Source organism: Sphaerodactylus townsendi, linkage group LG15, assembly GCF_021028975.2.
Source record: "Sphaerodactylus townsendi isolate TG3544 linkage group LG15, MPM_Stown_v2.3, whole genome shotgun sequence".
Classification (NCBI taxonomy): domain Eukaryota; kingdom Metazoa; phylum Chordata; class Lepidosauria; order Squamata; family Sphaerodactylidae; genus Sphaerodactylus; species Sphaerodactylus townsendi.
Genome location: NC_059439.1, coordinates 21,779,280 through 21,795,984, shown reverse-complemented (window position 1 = coordinate 21,795,984; position 16,705 = coordinate 21,779,280). Strand labels below are relative to the sequence as shown.

General features: G+C 49.5%; 1 protein-coding gene across 1 annotated transcript in view; it reads right to left on the bottom strand.

The window, feature by feature from the left end:
- Positions 1 to 1,008: 1,008 nt before the first annotated feature.
- The window catches only part of LOC125444938 (zinc finger protein 628-like), a 42,876-nt gene continuing 27,179 nt past the window's right edge, over positions 1,009 to 16,705 (bottom strand). Inside the window, 2 exon segments of the mRNA XM_048517711.1 lie at positions 1,009 to 5,413; positions 5,416 to 7,198. Coding sequence (XP_048373668.1) covers positions 3,681 to 5,413; positions 5,416 to 7,198 — 3,516 coding nt within the window. The 3' untranslated portion in view covers positions 1,009 to 3,680.

The window sequence follows — 16,705 nt, the reverse complement described above, 5'->3', positions numbered from 1 at the left end:
CAGCAACCGAGCTTATTCCCAGGTAAAGGATCGCGCTTTAGTTCTTCGCATGAAAATCAGTGAGGTTTAATGGCGCTTAACAGGGTTACCTACACTGCTTCCCCAAAACTAGGTCTTAGGTTTAATGCTAATAATTGAGCCGGGGGGGGGGGGTGACTCTGTTTGCGCATGCCCACAGAGAGGGCTCTGAGTGCCACCTCTGGCACCCGTGCCATAGGCTCGCCATCACTGCTGTAAGTGCAGTGCTGGGAGAAGCTGCACGTTGACAACTGTATAAGGGACAGAAGTTGATTCAATTTCTTGAAAAGGTGGCTTCCTTTGGTCTTATAAAGTAGGGTTGCTACTTGCCAGGTCCTTCCTGGCCACTGGCAGGGGAAGCAGATATGGTTGCAAGATCAAAGTGGGGAGATTCCTGGACATTTGGTGATGGAACTTGGGGAATCAGATGCACTTTAGGAGGGATGTCATGCCATAGAGTGCATTTTCCAGGGGAAGTGATCTCTATAGTCTAGAGATGAGCTGTAAATTTGCAGCATCCCCAAGTCCCATTTGGAAGACCAACATCCCTGACTGTAAACCAATGCAATGCGTCCCATGCATTACGACAAGAGGAAACCGAGAAAGGTACCTCTCAGCCATGGGGAAAAATCCTGGCCTGGCTGTTGTTTGTTCACTGGATCCAGCTAAAAAACAAAATTACATCTCAAGCGCATAGACAGCTTTTGCACAAATACTGTCCCTAGGTGCATCAAAACTCACTAAGCTTCCTCCATCCCCAGACTAACTCAAACCCTCCAGGCTCCATGGCTTGGCTTAATGCTTAGATTCATAGGACTCTGTCTCTTGGTCAAGAAGACTGCACTCCCAGGCAAATATAATTTTAAAGATTATGTTGTAGATAAGAACCATGGTCTTCATCTTGAATCCTCTCTTGCTCCCTAAATAATAAACATTTTCACAGAGTACCTCCAAGCCATACATCAAAACCTGGGTAATGAAAAACAGCACTCCAAACAAGTCAGCTTTATTTTGATAAGAAAAACAAATTCCCAAGAAAATATTTTTTTTAGGCCGACACCTTTTAAAAGAGAAGTTATGTTCCCCATTTTTTGTGTTCCCCTCCTGATCTTTTCTTTTGAAAGTTCATATATCACTTGGTTTCAGAGATGGTAGTGCATTACTTCTATAGCTTTTCTCCCCAATGAAATTTCTGTGGGATTTGTTTAAAATTCTGCAGTGGATCTTGGATGTATCCTCAGGGTATTGTGAGCTGGCTGTTGAAAGTTATTCTAAGTCGGTAGAAGGAGCTTCATAAAATCCCAAATATCCATTTACCCCAACAATTTGGAACCTCCTCCCCCCACCATTTGTAAATTACCCTCTGGGGACCCTACGTCCCCAGTTAAAATCACTGGTCAAGAATAATTGAATCAAGCAAACAAGATTTAAAAAAAAACACCGTCAGTTATGGCTGCTTGTAACCCTAGTTTCAGTTCCCAGTCTCAGAGCTAAACAAGGAATTAAGACAAAGAGTTTACAGGGAGACTGAATTACTGAGTTATGTGCCAAAGTTGGTGGGAAGGCAGGCCCGTATATTTAAGGGATGTCCACAGTATGTGAGCCAGAGTACAGCAGAACCTTCTCATCAAAGTTTGGACTTGATCTTGGAACATGTTGTAGATTCATAATAAAGGCAAAATCCAGGCTCATCTCTCCTTTCCATATTTTTTACAAGCCTTGCCCAAGGTCATATTTGGGAGTGACTTGCTCTGGAAAATCCTGAAAAGTTTTTATTTACAAGGTACTCTCAACAGTGGTTTGGGGAAGGTCAGACCCACTCATCAACTGTGTGGCACACGCAGAACTTAGGACCTCTAAGGATCTGCACACCTTGGAAGTGTTGTTCTGTAAGGGTATTCTTTTGTTGGCTAGGGAATAACTTCCCTTTTTCAGATTTCAAGGCAATTCAGTCTCATTTTGAATGGCTATTGTACACAGCAGTGTTCCAAGGTCCCCTGGTTATTGAATGTCCCATTTTGTTGATTATACTAATTCACTATGCGTAATCTTCCTTGAGTCCCTGGGAGAAAGGTGGACTATAAATAATGTAAGTAAATAAATAAAGAGATGGGATGTGGAATGGTATGATACAGCCCGGCTTGGTCAGATTTTGGAAAATAAGCAAGGTAAGTACTTCAACCCAGGATTTTTGAAAAGACTCGCTAGTAGCTCGATTCTCAAAAAACCCAGTTTGGGAGAAATAACACGCAGCAGACTCATTTTAGAGGTGAGATCTGTGCCAAGTTCCTTCCCTAAATTTTTTTTTTAACCGTCCTACTCCCGTGTTTCTTGGCCCGTGCAGAATGGGCCTGATGTTTTCCCAACATGGTTTGGGGCTGCTCCAGAAAAAAAAGTCTTACAATCTCCTCTAGGTCAGACCCTTTTCTCTTTTCCTCTCGAGGCTTTCTATGACTCCCACCCCAAAGGAATCAGGCTTCCCAGGTTACTAAACAAAATAAAATAAATCAATGCTTGGGGGTTCTGTCATAAAATACATAAACAAAAGATATTCCAAGACAATAAAATCTCAAAAGGTTAAATAAGCTAGGTGGATGAAGCCACATAGCATGCAGCGGGAAAACTGCAACTGGGGTAGGCTTTGTTAGTTGCTGTTGGGTTCTGTTCTCAGTTTGGATGCTTCTGGCATGTTGTCTACGCAACATATAGTAAAACACGGGAGTTCGAAGGAAAAAAGGCAAAGGTTCTCCAAAGCAGTTTTTATTTTCATTCCAGCCGTTAAGAGTCTGACCCTCTTTTATGTGTGTTAGCACCAGGAATTTGTGGTACACTCTGGAAGAAATATGATTCTGTGGAACAAGAAATTGGAGAGGTTTGACCAGATGGGGGTGGGAAAGCACAGGCTGAGAGATGCAATCTATAACCACTTGCAAGATGGCCTCAAAGAGCATCCCTGCTCCATAGTGCCGAGAACCAAAGGAAGACCTGAAGTTCGCTGATTTTTGTTACACAAAGAAAAGCTCACGCTGCGTCAGAGAGACCCTCATCCAAAGCTATAATGTGGAATGGAAAGGGAGAGAAGCTGGGCATTCGCTGGCTACCCATCAATCACACTCTCTGTCTGAGGTGGGAAGAAGACCCAGGAGTCCTGGCTGCCAAACTATTTGTTTTAACCATCAGGCAGCACAAACTTTGGGTCCTTGCCAAAAAAAAAATTATCTCAAGCCCAGAAAAAAACAGGAGTGGAGCCTGGACAGAGCAAAGGGCTAGACAAGCTAGCTCCTCTTCACATGCAAGGACATATAAGTGCTCTTGGAGGTCGTGGGATGATCACCATGGCTGCAGGGTCAAAAGCAGCAGCAGCAGCCTATATGTGAGCAAGAAAGGGGGGGGGGGAGAGCCAAAAGTGTGCTTTGGACCTGCAGGCACGGGTGTGCTGCCACACCAAGACATCATCCTGGGACGCCCACAGCTCTAGGGGACAATGCCATCCACAAGTCTTGAAGTCACCCAGACTGGACCAATCCTGCCTGGCAACTCCAGCGACAACTGGTGAGTTTCCACTAGTCCCACAGCGTGGGGCCCCACGTCGCATCTGTACCACCGGTGCAAACAACTGAGTCTCGACTAACATCCTCACTCTGTTGGGGAGATGGCGGCTTTCAGAAAGTGTGGACCAGCTGCATGTTTGGTACCGTCTGGACAATCTGGATGGAGGGCAGGCCCTGCGAAGCCACCGGGCTTTGCAAAAGCTGCACCATCTGAGGGGTGCTGCTGCCGTCGCCGGCCGACTGAGTGCTCTCCGGGCTGTTCACCTGAAGTGTCGGCACGCTCTCCAGCACTTGGAGGGTCTGTTCCCCTTGGGCGCTGCGGATGATCAGCAGGTTCTGCCCGGTGCCAGAGCCTCCCTCAGCACCCTGCAGCTGGAGGCCGGGGAGTTCCTGCACCGTCTGGATGTTCTCCACCTCCTGCACACACAGGCGGGTCTGCTCCCCGCCGGCACTCCTCAGCACCAGCACGTTCTGCACACCCTCCTCTGTTTGCAGTGTCTCAAAGTGCACATCTTGCACCCCTTCTAGGCCCTCCACCTCCCCCCCAGGCCCCAGCAGTTCATCCCCAGGGGAATTCTGCACGACAATCAAGTTCTGGCTTTCCTCCTCTGCACTAACTCCCTGCTGGAGATCTACCCCAGAGAGCTCATGGGAGCTGGCCATAGCCGATTCCACCTCGCTCATTTCCTGAGGTTGGCCCAGAGGCTGAAGCTGGATGCTGGCGATCTCCTCAGAAGGCTGAAGCCGCTGCTCTTCCTGGGAAGACACCAAGCCCTGGAGCTGAATGGTGCCATCCAGCTGCTGGGAAGGCGAGAGCCCCTGGATTTCCACACCAGTCACGGACTGGTTTGCGGGGCACAGGTTCTGGATATGCAGAGGGCCGGTCTGCTGAGGGGACGGCAAGGCCTGCAGTTGAAGGGGCCCTGTTTGCTGCGAAGGCTTGAGGGTTTGGATCTGCAGGGTCCCCATTTGTTGGGGCGATGACACGGCCTGAAATTGCACAGTGTTCACCTTCTGGGAAGGCTGAAGAGTTTGGAACTGCATCGTGCCTGCCGATGGGCAAGCAGACAGGTTCTGGATCTGCACAGTGCCCGTCGGCTGGGAGGTGGGCAGACGTTGGATCTGGACAGTGTTCTGGGGGAGTGGCAGGCTTTGGATCTGCACGATGCCAGTCTGTTGAGAATGTGGGAGGGCTTGGATCTGGATAGTACTGGTCTGCTGGGAAGCAGGCAGGGCCTGGATTTGCAGAGTGCCACCCTGAGGGACAGCAGGCAGGCTCTGGAGCGGCTGACATTGCGGCAGGGTTTGAATCTGGAGGGTGCCTGTTGCCGGCGCAACAGCCGGCACAGCTTGGATCTGCACTGTACCGGTTTGCTGTTCCGGCAAGCTCTGGAGGACGATAACATTTTGTCCACCAGCCTGCAGCCCCGAGGTCCTCTGGATCTGCACGTTAGAGAGAGGCTGCAAGCTGGGCCCAGTGGCACTGGGCATCAAAATGATGTTCTGGCTGCCAGACACTGGTGGTGGCGGTGGTGGCAGAGCCAAGGGCTTCTTGCCCTTGCCTTGCCGGAGTGGAACAGGCTTGTTTGGGGTGATGGGGGTGTTTGGCAATAGGGTAAAGCTGACCGGAGCAGCAGGTGCTGCGGGCGTCACTTGGGGACTGGGCAACAAGATAAGTTTGGGGGGTGAACTCTGGGGAGGCGGGGACTGCTGCTGCTGCTGCACGCTAGGGATGAGTTGCAAGCCCTGCGCCGTCTGAACCAGCAGGAACGTTTGCGTGTTAGATGGGCCGGCTGGGGCAGGGCTGCTGCTCAACTCCACATTCAGGGTGGCCTGCAGGTTAGCACGATTTGCACCTCCTGAGTGGCAGCAGGCGACGGGGCGGCTGAACGGCTGGGCGTCTCGGCGCTGTTGTGGGTGCGCAAGTGGCGCTGCAAGTATGAGGCCATGACGAAGGCCTTGGAGCACACCGGACACTGGAAAGGACGCTCCCTGGAGTGGGTCCGTCGGTGCAACGCCAGGTTGGAAGAGTGGGTGAAAGCCTTCCCACAGTCCCGGCAACAATAGGGTCTTTCACCAGTGTGTACTCGCTGGTGCTGCCGAAGGTTGGATGTCTGGGTGAACGCCTTGCCGCAGGTCTGGCAGGCGAAGGGACGCTCCCCGGTATGCAGCTGCTGGTGCCGGCGGAGGCACGAGGTGTTCTTAAAGGCTTTCCCGCAGTCCTGGCAGGCGTACGGACGTTCCCCGGTGTGCTGCCGCAAATGGTACTGGTAGTGAGAGGCCCACTTGAACGCCAGTCCACAAGTGGGGCAGGTGAAGGCACGCAGCCCTGTATGAACCCGCTGGTGGATCCGTAGCAAGGAGGAGCGCTTGAAGGCCTTCCCGCACTCCCCGCAGGCATAGGGACGCTCCCCCGTGTGGTCACGAAGGTGGTAACGCAGCCCCGAGGAGCCCTTGAACGCCTTCCCGCATTCCCCGCAGACATAGGGGCGCTCGGGGGGTGGAGGCGTGGCCACTGTGGCAGTAGCTACTGGCTCAGCCTGTGCTGGGCACGTCACCTCAGCCTCTTCCAGCCGCTGCTCTGCTGGGGGGTGGGAATGCTGGTGCCCCAACAGACTGGCCAGTGCCAGGAAAGAGCGCTCGCACACCGCGCAGGTGTACGTGCGATCTGAAGAGTGCTGGCTCTGCTGGTGTCGCGCTAAGCCCACTGGGCTCTTGAAAGTCTTGCTGCACACTGAGCAAGCTAAGGAGGGCACAGGGGATGGTGCTGAGGCACCCGTCTCCTCCTGAACGGGTGGGGGCCGTGGGGGCATGGGCGGTGGCTCTGCTGGGGCCAGGTGCACTTCCTGGTGCGTCAGCAGCTGCTCCTGGAGGGGGAAGGTGAGGTGACAGACACTACACCGAAAGAGCATCTCTACAGTGGTGGTCGATTCCTCTAGAAAAAGCTGTGCTGGAGGGGCTACATCAGCATGAGTCTCCAAGTGCCGCTGCAGGTAGGCGTCCGAGGCAAAGGCTTTGCCGCAGATTACACAGGTGTGGGCAGGGCGGGCAGCATGTGCCGATCGGCAGTGTAGCGCTAAGTTAGAGGAGTGGGTAAAGGCCTTTCCACAGTCCTGGCATCGGTAGGGCCTCTCACCGGTGTGCACTCGCTGGTGCTGCCGCAGATTGGTGGACTGCGTGAAGGCCTTGCCGCAGATGGGGCAGACGTAAGGACGCTCACCTGTATGGGTATGGCGGTGTCGCCGGAGGCTGGAGGAGTTCTTAAAGGCCTTGTCGCACGCCGGGCAGGGGTAGGGGCGCTCGCCCGTGTGCTGGCGCAGATGGTACTGGTAATGGGAGGACCACTTAAAGGCCAAGCCGCACTGAGCGCACTTGAAGGCACGCAGGCCAGTGTGCACACTCTGGTGGATCTGAAGCAAAGAGGAGCGTTTGAACGCCTTGCCGCACTCGCCGCACTTGTAAGGTCGCTCGCCCGTGTGCCCGCGCTGGTGGTACAGCAACGCCGACGACCCTTTAAAGGCCTTGGGGCACTCGGAGCACTTGTAAGGGCGCTCACCCGTATGAGTCCTTTGGTGGTGGATGAGCCGAGAAGACCACTTGAACACCTTGCCACATTCCAGGCATTCGTACTGGTGATCGCCGCTGCTCCCACCAGAACCGCCGCCAGCCGGGACCACCGCCGGCACCGCTGCTGCCTGCATCTCTAGCTGCTGGGCTCCCACCATGGTACCTGCGTTCACCTGCTGAAAACATCAATAGTGGCCAGATCAAAACATTTTCACTGCTTTTCTTTTTAGAAAGTTTATTTCACAGACAGGATTTGAGGCCCAATCCCCTCATTTGTTACAGAGCTGGGGGGGGGGGGGGGGGCTACTGCCTTATTTTCACATGGGAAGGTGACTTAACAAAACAGTGTTTATATTTATAAACTCAAAGCATTAGCATCTTTAAAAAGTTGTTTTTCGCACCAGGAACATTTGTCACAAATATATCCACACATAGAAATCAGCTGGTCAAGATCCCCATTTGCAACCTTGTAAGTCTGCATGTGCTATCAAGTCACAGCTGATCTATGGCAAACCTGAAGGCTTTTCAAGGCAAGAGAGTTTTGGAGATGGTTTGCCACTGCCTGTCTCCACATTGGCTGAGAGTTCTGAGAGAACTGTGAGCGGCCCAAGGTCACCCAGCAGGCTTCATGTGGAGGACTGGGAAATCAAACCCAGTTCTCCAGATTAGAGTTCAGTGTTCTTAACCACTATAAAAAGGTTTACAATATTACTACTTTATCAAAAAAAGTGGTGCATCGTTGCTCCTCGCATACATGAACAAGGGCAACTTGTCACTCAGTGACTTGTAGATGAATATCTTAATTGACTCCACTGTTGTTTGTATTGTAGTGCAAGAGTATTCCAAATCTTCCCACAGCAATGGCTGTTTCACACATGGAAAGCATGGATCATTCAGTCCATATGCCTCTGCTGACTTCATGCTGGGAACAAAAAGTTGCAGTTTGGCCAACCCTCTGGCATGGTCTTGGCCAAGTTATGTTCTCTCAGCTTCAATTCCCTTTCTAGAAATGGGAACAGTGGTAGCCAGTGCTGATGTGAAATACATAAAGTACTGCAATCAGCAATGACAAGCATTATGTCAAGAAAATATTCATAAACTAAATCGCATTTAGGAAGTGGAGAAACGCCACATCTCAAACATTTATCCTGTCTTAACCGGAGAAAATGCAAGGCTAACTCCATTTAAATGTTGTGCTATTCTGCAAATTCTCAGTTTAAATATCATGCCATGCTACAACCCAGATGTCGGCTGGCGTTTTAAAACTATTATTTTGCTTGTTCATATGAACCAAGTGGCCTTTATTTGAACTATGTGGCCATATGTATTGTCAAAGGCTTTCACAGCCGGAATCACTTGGGTGCTGTGTGGTTTCCGGGCTGTATGGCCGTGTTCTTTGCTAGAACACGGCCATACAGCCCGGAAACCACGCAGCACCTATGTGGCCATAGTGGATGGGAGACTATCAAGGAATACTCGGGTGGCTATGGCCTTCCAGGGGTCCCAAGCCCCTAAACTGGGAACCACTGTTCTAAATGTTATCTTGCCCTTTATTGCATTTTCATGTGTCCATTTAATTCTAATTATTTCACTGCATACTGTATTGCCTTGCTATGCAGAGGCAAGCAATGGGCAACCACTTCTGAATGCCCCTTGCCTTGCAAACCCTATGGGGTGGCCGTAAGTTGGCAGCAACTTGATGGCAAAACAAACAAAAACTGACACTAGCAGCAGGTGTAGAGATTGTTATGGCCATAGAATTCCCCTGGCAACAGGTGGCATTGAACAGAGCAATTGCATTTATTCTACACCCTGGAATGAACTGACTTCCCTGATGCAAGCTCAGCACTCTAACCACTATACACACTGCCCTTGCCCTGCTTCCCTTCTGCATAGTGGGAGGTGGGGGAGGATACGCTTCCTTTTTGAGAAATCCTGCTGAACAGCTCAGCCGAACTCAACCCCAGGGCGCACGACAAGAGTTATCCGACCCACGTGCAGAGTTCATTGCCCTGACCACTTCCGCTTCTCTCCCACGTGACTGTGGGCATGCAACTTCCTGCCCTCTCACGACCGAGTGTTGCACTATTAAAAAGACTTCGCTGCTTTCCCACCCACCCACACTCAACGCTGAAAAACCGGTATATTCTACCGGCGGACAAAAAAACCACACAGGCGCGGACTTGCCCCTTTAAGAGTGGTCCTGCCCCTTTAAGGCTCCGAGCTTCCCCGCCCCTCCCCCGTCTCCGCCGCTCGGCCCCGCGCGACGTCTCTTTTCCCTCTCTCTTCTCCCGTCTCGTTCTCTCACCTGGCCTGAAGGCCCTTCCCGCCGCTTCGCCCCAGCAGGGGTTAATGGGAGGGGGGGGGGGCTGTGGGGGAGGGGCCCCGCGCTAGCCTCCCAACGGCCGGCGTTGCGAGACACCTAATCTTTACCCCGCTCACACTAACCGCCTGGTCCAACCAGCCAGCCCCACCCCTTTGCGCTTCTCCCATTGGTCGCGCGGAGGATCTTGGGAGTTGTAGTTTGGTGGCGTGGGAGTCTCCCCACGTGACTTTCCTCTTTGAACAGGAAGAGGGGGGAAGATTTCTTTTCCTCTGAAGTTGTTGCCTTTATTGCCTGTGTATGTGATTGTTGCGCAGGGGTGTTGCCAGACGGTGTTTGAGGAGCGTGAGGGACGGAGGCTCGTTGGCAAGATGACGTCATCGCCTAAAAACTCTGAAGCAGTCGGAATGTATGACGTCATTGTGTATGACGTCATTAATTCAGATATCATTATCCCACACAGTGTAATAATAGAACAAGCCATCTCATGTTGCATCTGCTTCTTTTCCTGCTGCCTTCAACTTTTCCTAGCATTATTGTCTTCTCGCAGTGTGACCAAAATTTGAGCGCCTCAGTTTAGTCATTTTAGCTTCTAGGGATAGTTCAGGGATCTAGAACCCACTTATTGGCCTTTTGGGCTGTCTACAATATCCATAAAATTCTCCTTCATCACTGCATTTCAGATGAATCAACATTCTTCCCATGCACCAACATCATTGTCCAATTTTCACACCCATATAGTAATGGGGAATATTGTAGTATGAATTATCTTGATTTTGGTCACAGCGACACATCCAACATTTAAGCTTCTTCATGGCTGCCTTTCCCAGTTCTGTTCTCTGTATAATTCTGTGCATGGCTATGAGTTGACAGCCAAAGAAGAAGAAAACCCTGAGTAAGAAAGCACTGGACATGATCTAAGAATACAGTATTTTGATGGAAGAGTCATTTCAGGAGTGTATGAATGAGAGAAGGAATTGGATTATACTTGTATGGACACTACAAAAGAGTCTTTTGAGTATCCCCCCAGATGATTGTTAGATCAAAGTATTAATAAAAATAATTGTGGAATTCTAGGTTTGCCTTGCTCTGTGGTTTAATTGTTTGCATGTAATTTACAGCTGCTGGCTTTAAGGCCCTCGTTTGCAAGTGTGGATTGGAAAGGTTGGCTTGTGGAGGATGCTGGATTTGGGTTTCGGTCCTTTCTGATGCTGTGACTGTGTGTTCATTCCTGCCAACAGGGGTCAACAGTCCCCGGCTTCTGCCCTATGTAAGGAATCCTGACAAAACAGTCCTGGTGTCAGTCAGAGTGAAAAGGACCCAGATGACCTGCAAAGTTGTCCCAACTGATTGGCATCTTGGGGACAAGCCTAGCCTCCTGGACTGAGTCCAGCGGGCCATAGGGTTGAGGTGCGAGAGCAGATTCCCAGCATTGGTGACAAGAGATTACACAAACACTTTGACTGTTACACAACAGTCCTTTGGCTGCTCTCCTAAACTGCCAACTAGGGAGGCACAGCATCAACCCTGGACAGTTTAGGAAAGACAGAAGTCCTTTTCTCCTTTTTAGTAAAAGAGCAGATATTTTCATTTGAGGGCTGGTCATGTGGCAGAGATTAACTCGCTGGAGCCACCCTTGCAGTTATACTGGCAGGATGAAGGAAGGGATTTGTGTACAGTTCTGTTGTTGTTGTCAAGAACAACAGCAAGGCTTTTTTCTTTTAATCTGTGTCTACATGATGGTTCTAGTATTGTCAATCGAGGGGGTGGCAGTTATCCTAGATGCTTATAATCAACATGATGAAGTGTGTGCCCGCTCTTTCTCCTTGCAGTGACACAAAGAAACTATAGAGGCAATGGCAAATGATAGTAAATCTTCGCTGTTGCGTCCTGCAGATTCTAATCTAGGCAAACCTCTTTTTCAGGGGCAGAATGCATTAAAATGTTGCTTTTCAACTTTTTCCTTTTAAGTCGGGGCCACCTGCACATTAATAAACAGAATCTCCTAACAACAGCTTTTTACTACAACAGATATATTGGCCTAAACAACCCCAGAAATCTATTGATTTTGCTCTCATGGTACTTTTGGACCTCATGGATACAAAAATAATGAGGGTGTCCTCTCCACCTTCTCCCGGGAAAGCATTTTAAGTATTCAGATGAGATACAGTCCCTCCTGATAACCCTGAGAACATTTAGCTCACCACAAAGCGAGATGTTTTTGAGGCCGAAAACTCCAAATACAAATAGTGGCAGCAGTTAATAGTGTTGGATGTTATCCTTCTCATGTGAAACTTGGAACTACGTTTTCAGACTCTAGGTGTTTTCGGTTTTGTGAAATGCCATGGGATGATTCCAGTCAACTTTTTTGCTTGATCTTACTAGAGACCCCAGAATAGCTTTCGGTGGTGGACAAAAAGAGTCTTTTTGATATATAGAAAAACTGGTGGGATCAACTCACTGTCTTATGCTACCACAAACTTTTAAAAATTCAGCTCCAGTTTCCATTGGAAGTTGATTTGGGGTACACCAGAATATCATCTGTGAAAGTTTTCCCCGAGCACAGTAGCAAGTGCAGCCTTTGTCAAAACCATTATTCTGTGCATATTTAAACATGGTACTTTGATACAAGCGCATTTATAAGTTCTTATGGAAAAGAAGCAAATTGCTGACTGGGTGTTCTCATGGGTCCTTTTTATCCAGCAGCAGCAACAGGAACCTGCGGGGGAGACAAAACCTCAGGCCACCTTGCGATGAGGTAGGAAGCAATAGTGAGGCTCAGCGGCCGGTGGGGGGGGGCAGTAGGGGGGCACACAGGTGGGTGCAGATGGCCAAATTCACCCACAGCCAGCCCCACACTGTGGCAGAGCTAAGCAATGCTCCACTCCCAGCCTCTTAAAGAGGAAGAAAAGATGGCACAGAGTGAATGAAGGGACGGGAGCAGAGCTAGGCAGGCATTGGGACTCAAGTGGAGCATTCTACAAAAAAGAAGGTCCAGCAAGTGGCAGATGAATATACAATTCTACTTGAATCTTTCCATGGGAAAGAGCACAGGCTGTGTCCTGCCAGTCCACTTTGGGCAGGGTAGAAAATGCAGCAAAAGTAGTCCCTCATGAAACAGATCCCGGCAGATCCAGGCTTCAGTACGTGATTTACTGTGTGACGTTCTAATGCTGCCAACGCCTGGTGCTGCTTCTGTGCAGAGGGCCGGGGGTGTAAATCAGAAGCAGGAAGAAATGTCTGGGTTGGTGCCAGGAGCAGAATTAGAAGTATTTTGTGGGCATGCAGTATAGTGAATTGATCCTTTATAGAGCTGGTGGGGACTGAAGACAGGTTCGGCTTCTGCCTCAGTAGATCTGAATCGTACCTACTGCTTTCATTTAGGACGTCCGGGATATCACTGACGTTCCCAAAGAATCTCCCGTACAAATGCTGACCAGGCAGAGACCTGCTTAGCATTAACAGTGTAATTTCAAACCAGGTGCCTTGCGACTCTTTTCACTCTCTGAGCATCTAGGAGCAAAGAGCTTATTCGCTCCCTAAAACCCCTTTCGTTGCGTAAGGGAAAAAAAAAAACAGCAACCCAGAAATATTTTTTTAAAAAAATGCTTTACTGTTTTTTGCATTTTTACTGTTGCAATGTCTGAAAAAGAACTTGAAGAATGGGGGCATGCATGTATGTGCATGCATGTATGTGCATGCATGTATGTGCATGCATGTATGTGCATGCAATTTGAGCATTTTCCTAGCGAGAGGAGGCAGCTGTGATCCTGGTTGCAAGCCACTGGCATAGCCTCCCAAGTCATGCAGAGAAGCATATGTTTTCTGCTTGAAGAACACCAGAGTCTGGGTTTCAAAGGCTGTTCTCAGTGATTACAGGTACTGAGACTCAAGGCTTCTTCAGTGCTGGGGTCTCTAACTCAAAAACCCCTAGGCACAGATGAATTTGTGCATTATTAATTTAGATATTTATACCCCACTTTTCTCCCCAGTGGGGATCCGAAGAAGCTAACAACATCCTCCCTGCCAGTTTGTTTGCTTATTTATTTATTTATTGTCTGTCTGTTTGATTTATATGCTGTTATCTTTACAGCAACAATCCTGTGTGTTAATTTCGGCCCTGTGAGTTTCTATAGAAGAAGAGTTTGGATTTATACCCTCCCTTTTCTCTCCTGTAGAAGACTCAAAGGGGCTTCCAATCTCCTTTCCCTTCCCCCCTCACAACAAACACCCTGTCAGGTGGGTGGAGCTGAGAGAGCTCCGTAGAGCTGTGACTAGTCCAAGGTCACCCAGCTGGCATGGGTCGGAGTGCACAGGCTAATCTAGTTCCCCAGATAAGCCTCCACAGCTCAAGTGGCAGAGCGGGGAATCAAACCCGGTTCTCCAGACTAGAGTGCGCTTGCTCTTAACCACTGCGCCACTGCTGCTCTTTGGGGATTTGGATTTGAGTTTTCAAGGTCCTGCCTAGTCCAGCCGTCAAATCACTACACCACACTAGTTGCACATTACTCTGTTGGAGGAATGAATGGACATCTGCCAGCTTTAACTACCTGCAGCAGTCGATTCTAAAGAACTGCAAGACAGTGCTAGAATTCTGAAGGATGAGGAAAACGAGATCCTAGATACAGCCCCAGAGTTTGGAAATCTTGAACTGCTGAGCAGTGGGAAGAATTTCCCAATCCCTCCCACTGATTCCTTGAGTCTCCCCCACCCCCCAAAGAAATAATTCGCGGCTCATATTTTCTCATACTGCTCTCCCTGCTTTTGTATAAAAGACGACCATTATCTAGATTTTATTAATCCTGGTTTCCTTCATCTTCTGCTAGCAGGAGGATGCCTCCTTCCTATCCCATTTTTCCTGTTTTTATGTCTCATTCCAGATCTGTTCCCTTCATCAGGCGCATGTCCTCAGGTTTCTTCTTGAGGGTGACTTATAAATAAATTTTGGTGATAATGTTCTGGCAAACGGTGGGGCATTGCTGAAACCGGGTGTGGTTGGTACCCCAGTGTGCTAGCGGCGAAGGCATTCATTACCTTCATCTTTTTCTTCTTTAATCACACCCCCAATTAGCGTAGAGTTCTTAGAAGGCCAAGCAGTCATCAGTAAATAGGGAAAGGGCTGGGTCCTTATAAATAGGCTGAGAATTAAGCAGGTCATGGTGGGCTAGGGTTGCTGTCGCAGCAGTTAGGAAAAATAACCTTTTAAAAAGACCTGTTTGTCAAGACCAGCTTGGAAAGACCCATATCTAAAACCCAGTATGTGAAGATATGCTGTGTGGTTTCCACAGGGGGAAATACTCTGATCTTGCTTAGAAGGCTGTGTAATCACATTTGATGCTCAAAAATTAAGAAGAAGAAGAAAAAGAGTTTGGATTTATATCCCCCCTTTCTCTCCTGCAGGAGACTCAAAGGGGTTTACAATCTCCTTGCCCTTCCCCCCTCACAACAAACACCCTGTGAGGTGGGTGGGGCTGAGAGAGCTCCGAGAAGCTGTGACTAGCCCAAGGTCACCCAGCTGGCGTGTGTGGGAGTGTACAGGCTAATCTGAATCCCCCAGATAAGCCTCCACAGCTCAGGCGGCAGAGCTGGGAATCAAACCCGGTTCCTTCAGATTAGATACACGAGCTCTTAACCTCCTACGCCACTGCGTAGTTCTGCACCTATGTTTTGTGTTAGAAACAGCTAGCGTTATCATTAAACATATTAGATCCCGTGTTCCCACATGGGCTTTTGTCCATGCAGATCTCTTGATTTCCACCATAGTCTCATCAGGTGGCCAGAAGGGAACCCCCTTCTCTTTTTCACTGGCAGAAAAGCTGGTCGAATCCTTCCATTTGTCTCAAAATAAATCCCGGGGGGTTTGTAATAGCTTCTGCCGTCAATCTCTTGCATATTGTCCAGAGGTGCCATTAGAGACAAGCTGGTATGTGTGAGCGCCAGTTGGTGCCAACATTTTTACACTGGAAAATTAGTGATAATGTGTGATAACTGTGGGACGGCGGAAGCGGAGACCTTTGAAACTAGCACGTCCTCGGCACAGCAATTTGTGTCAGCTGTGGAGCTGTATCGTGCAGCCGGTTAAGAGTGTGAGATGTTGTGTATCATGCAGAGTTCTTTTTCCTCCAAGTGGGTAGTTTTTTTCTATTTAAAAAAATTCTAAAAATTGTAATGCTTTCTAGATCTCTAATCCCCAAGTTTGGCAGCTAGCCAAGAGGGGAACATTCTAAGCCAAGAAAATATTCTGTCTGGCTAGCCACCCTAGAGAGGGTGAATGTGATGCACGGGTTAAGAGAGCAGACTAATCTGGAGGTGCAGGTTCGACTCCTCCACATAAAGCCTGCTAGGTGACCTTGGACCAGTCACAGTTCTCTCAAAACTCTCTCAGCCCACACCAAGGTAGGCAATGGCCAACCATGTCCAAAAGTCACTTGCCTTGAAAACCCTACAGCACAGGTGTCAAACTCGCGGCCCTCCAGATGTTATGGACTACAGTTCCCATCATCCCCTGCCAGCCTCATGCTGGCAGGGGATGATGGGAGCTGTAGTCCATAACATCTGGAGGGCCGTGAGTTTGACACCTATGCCCTACAGGATTGCCACAAGTCAGCTATGGCTTGAAAGCTCACACAACCATGAAACCATCCTCAAATGTTGTCACTGTGATGACTATATGGCTTTGGTTCGTTTTTCCTCCTGGACTCTGTTCCTGTTCTCCTGTTCGAAAACATGTTGCAGCAGCTGGTTAATAGCAGATGAAGGTATCGGGGACGGTCGGTGGCTAAGTGGTAAAGGGTCAGCACCTCCAGTTAAGAAGGTAACTGGTGATGTGACAGACCTGTACAGTGGTGGGATCCAAAAATTTTAGTAACAGGTTCCCATGGTGGTGGGATTCAAACTGTGGCATAGCGCCAATGGGGCTGGCCGGGACACGACGGGGCGTGGCCGGGCATTCCGGGGGCGGGGCATTCCTGGGTGGGGCTGTGGCAAGGACGCGAAAGTCACCGCTGGGCGCCGGGTCCTGCCTTGGAAATCGAATGGCATGCCAGGCGCAGGCTGCTTACACGCGACGCTGGTGCACCCTCCTGCTGGGGACTGCTTCAAGTTCTGGCGCTGGCTACTGCTGAGAGGAGGGGCGTGAATTCAAGGCAAAAAAATCACGTGGCAAAATCACCAATTAGTAACCCCTTCTCGGCACACACAAATAATTAGTAACCTACTCTCGGGAACCTGTGAGAGAATCTCTGCT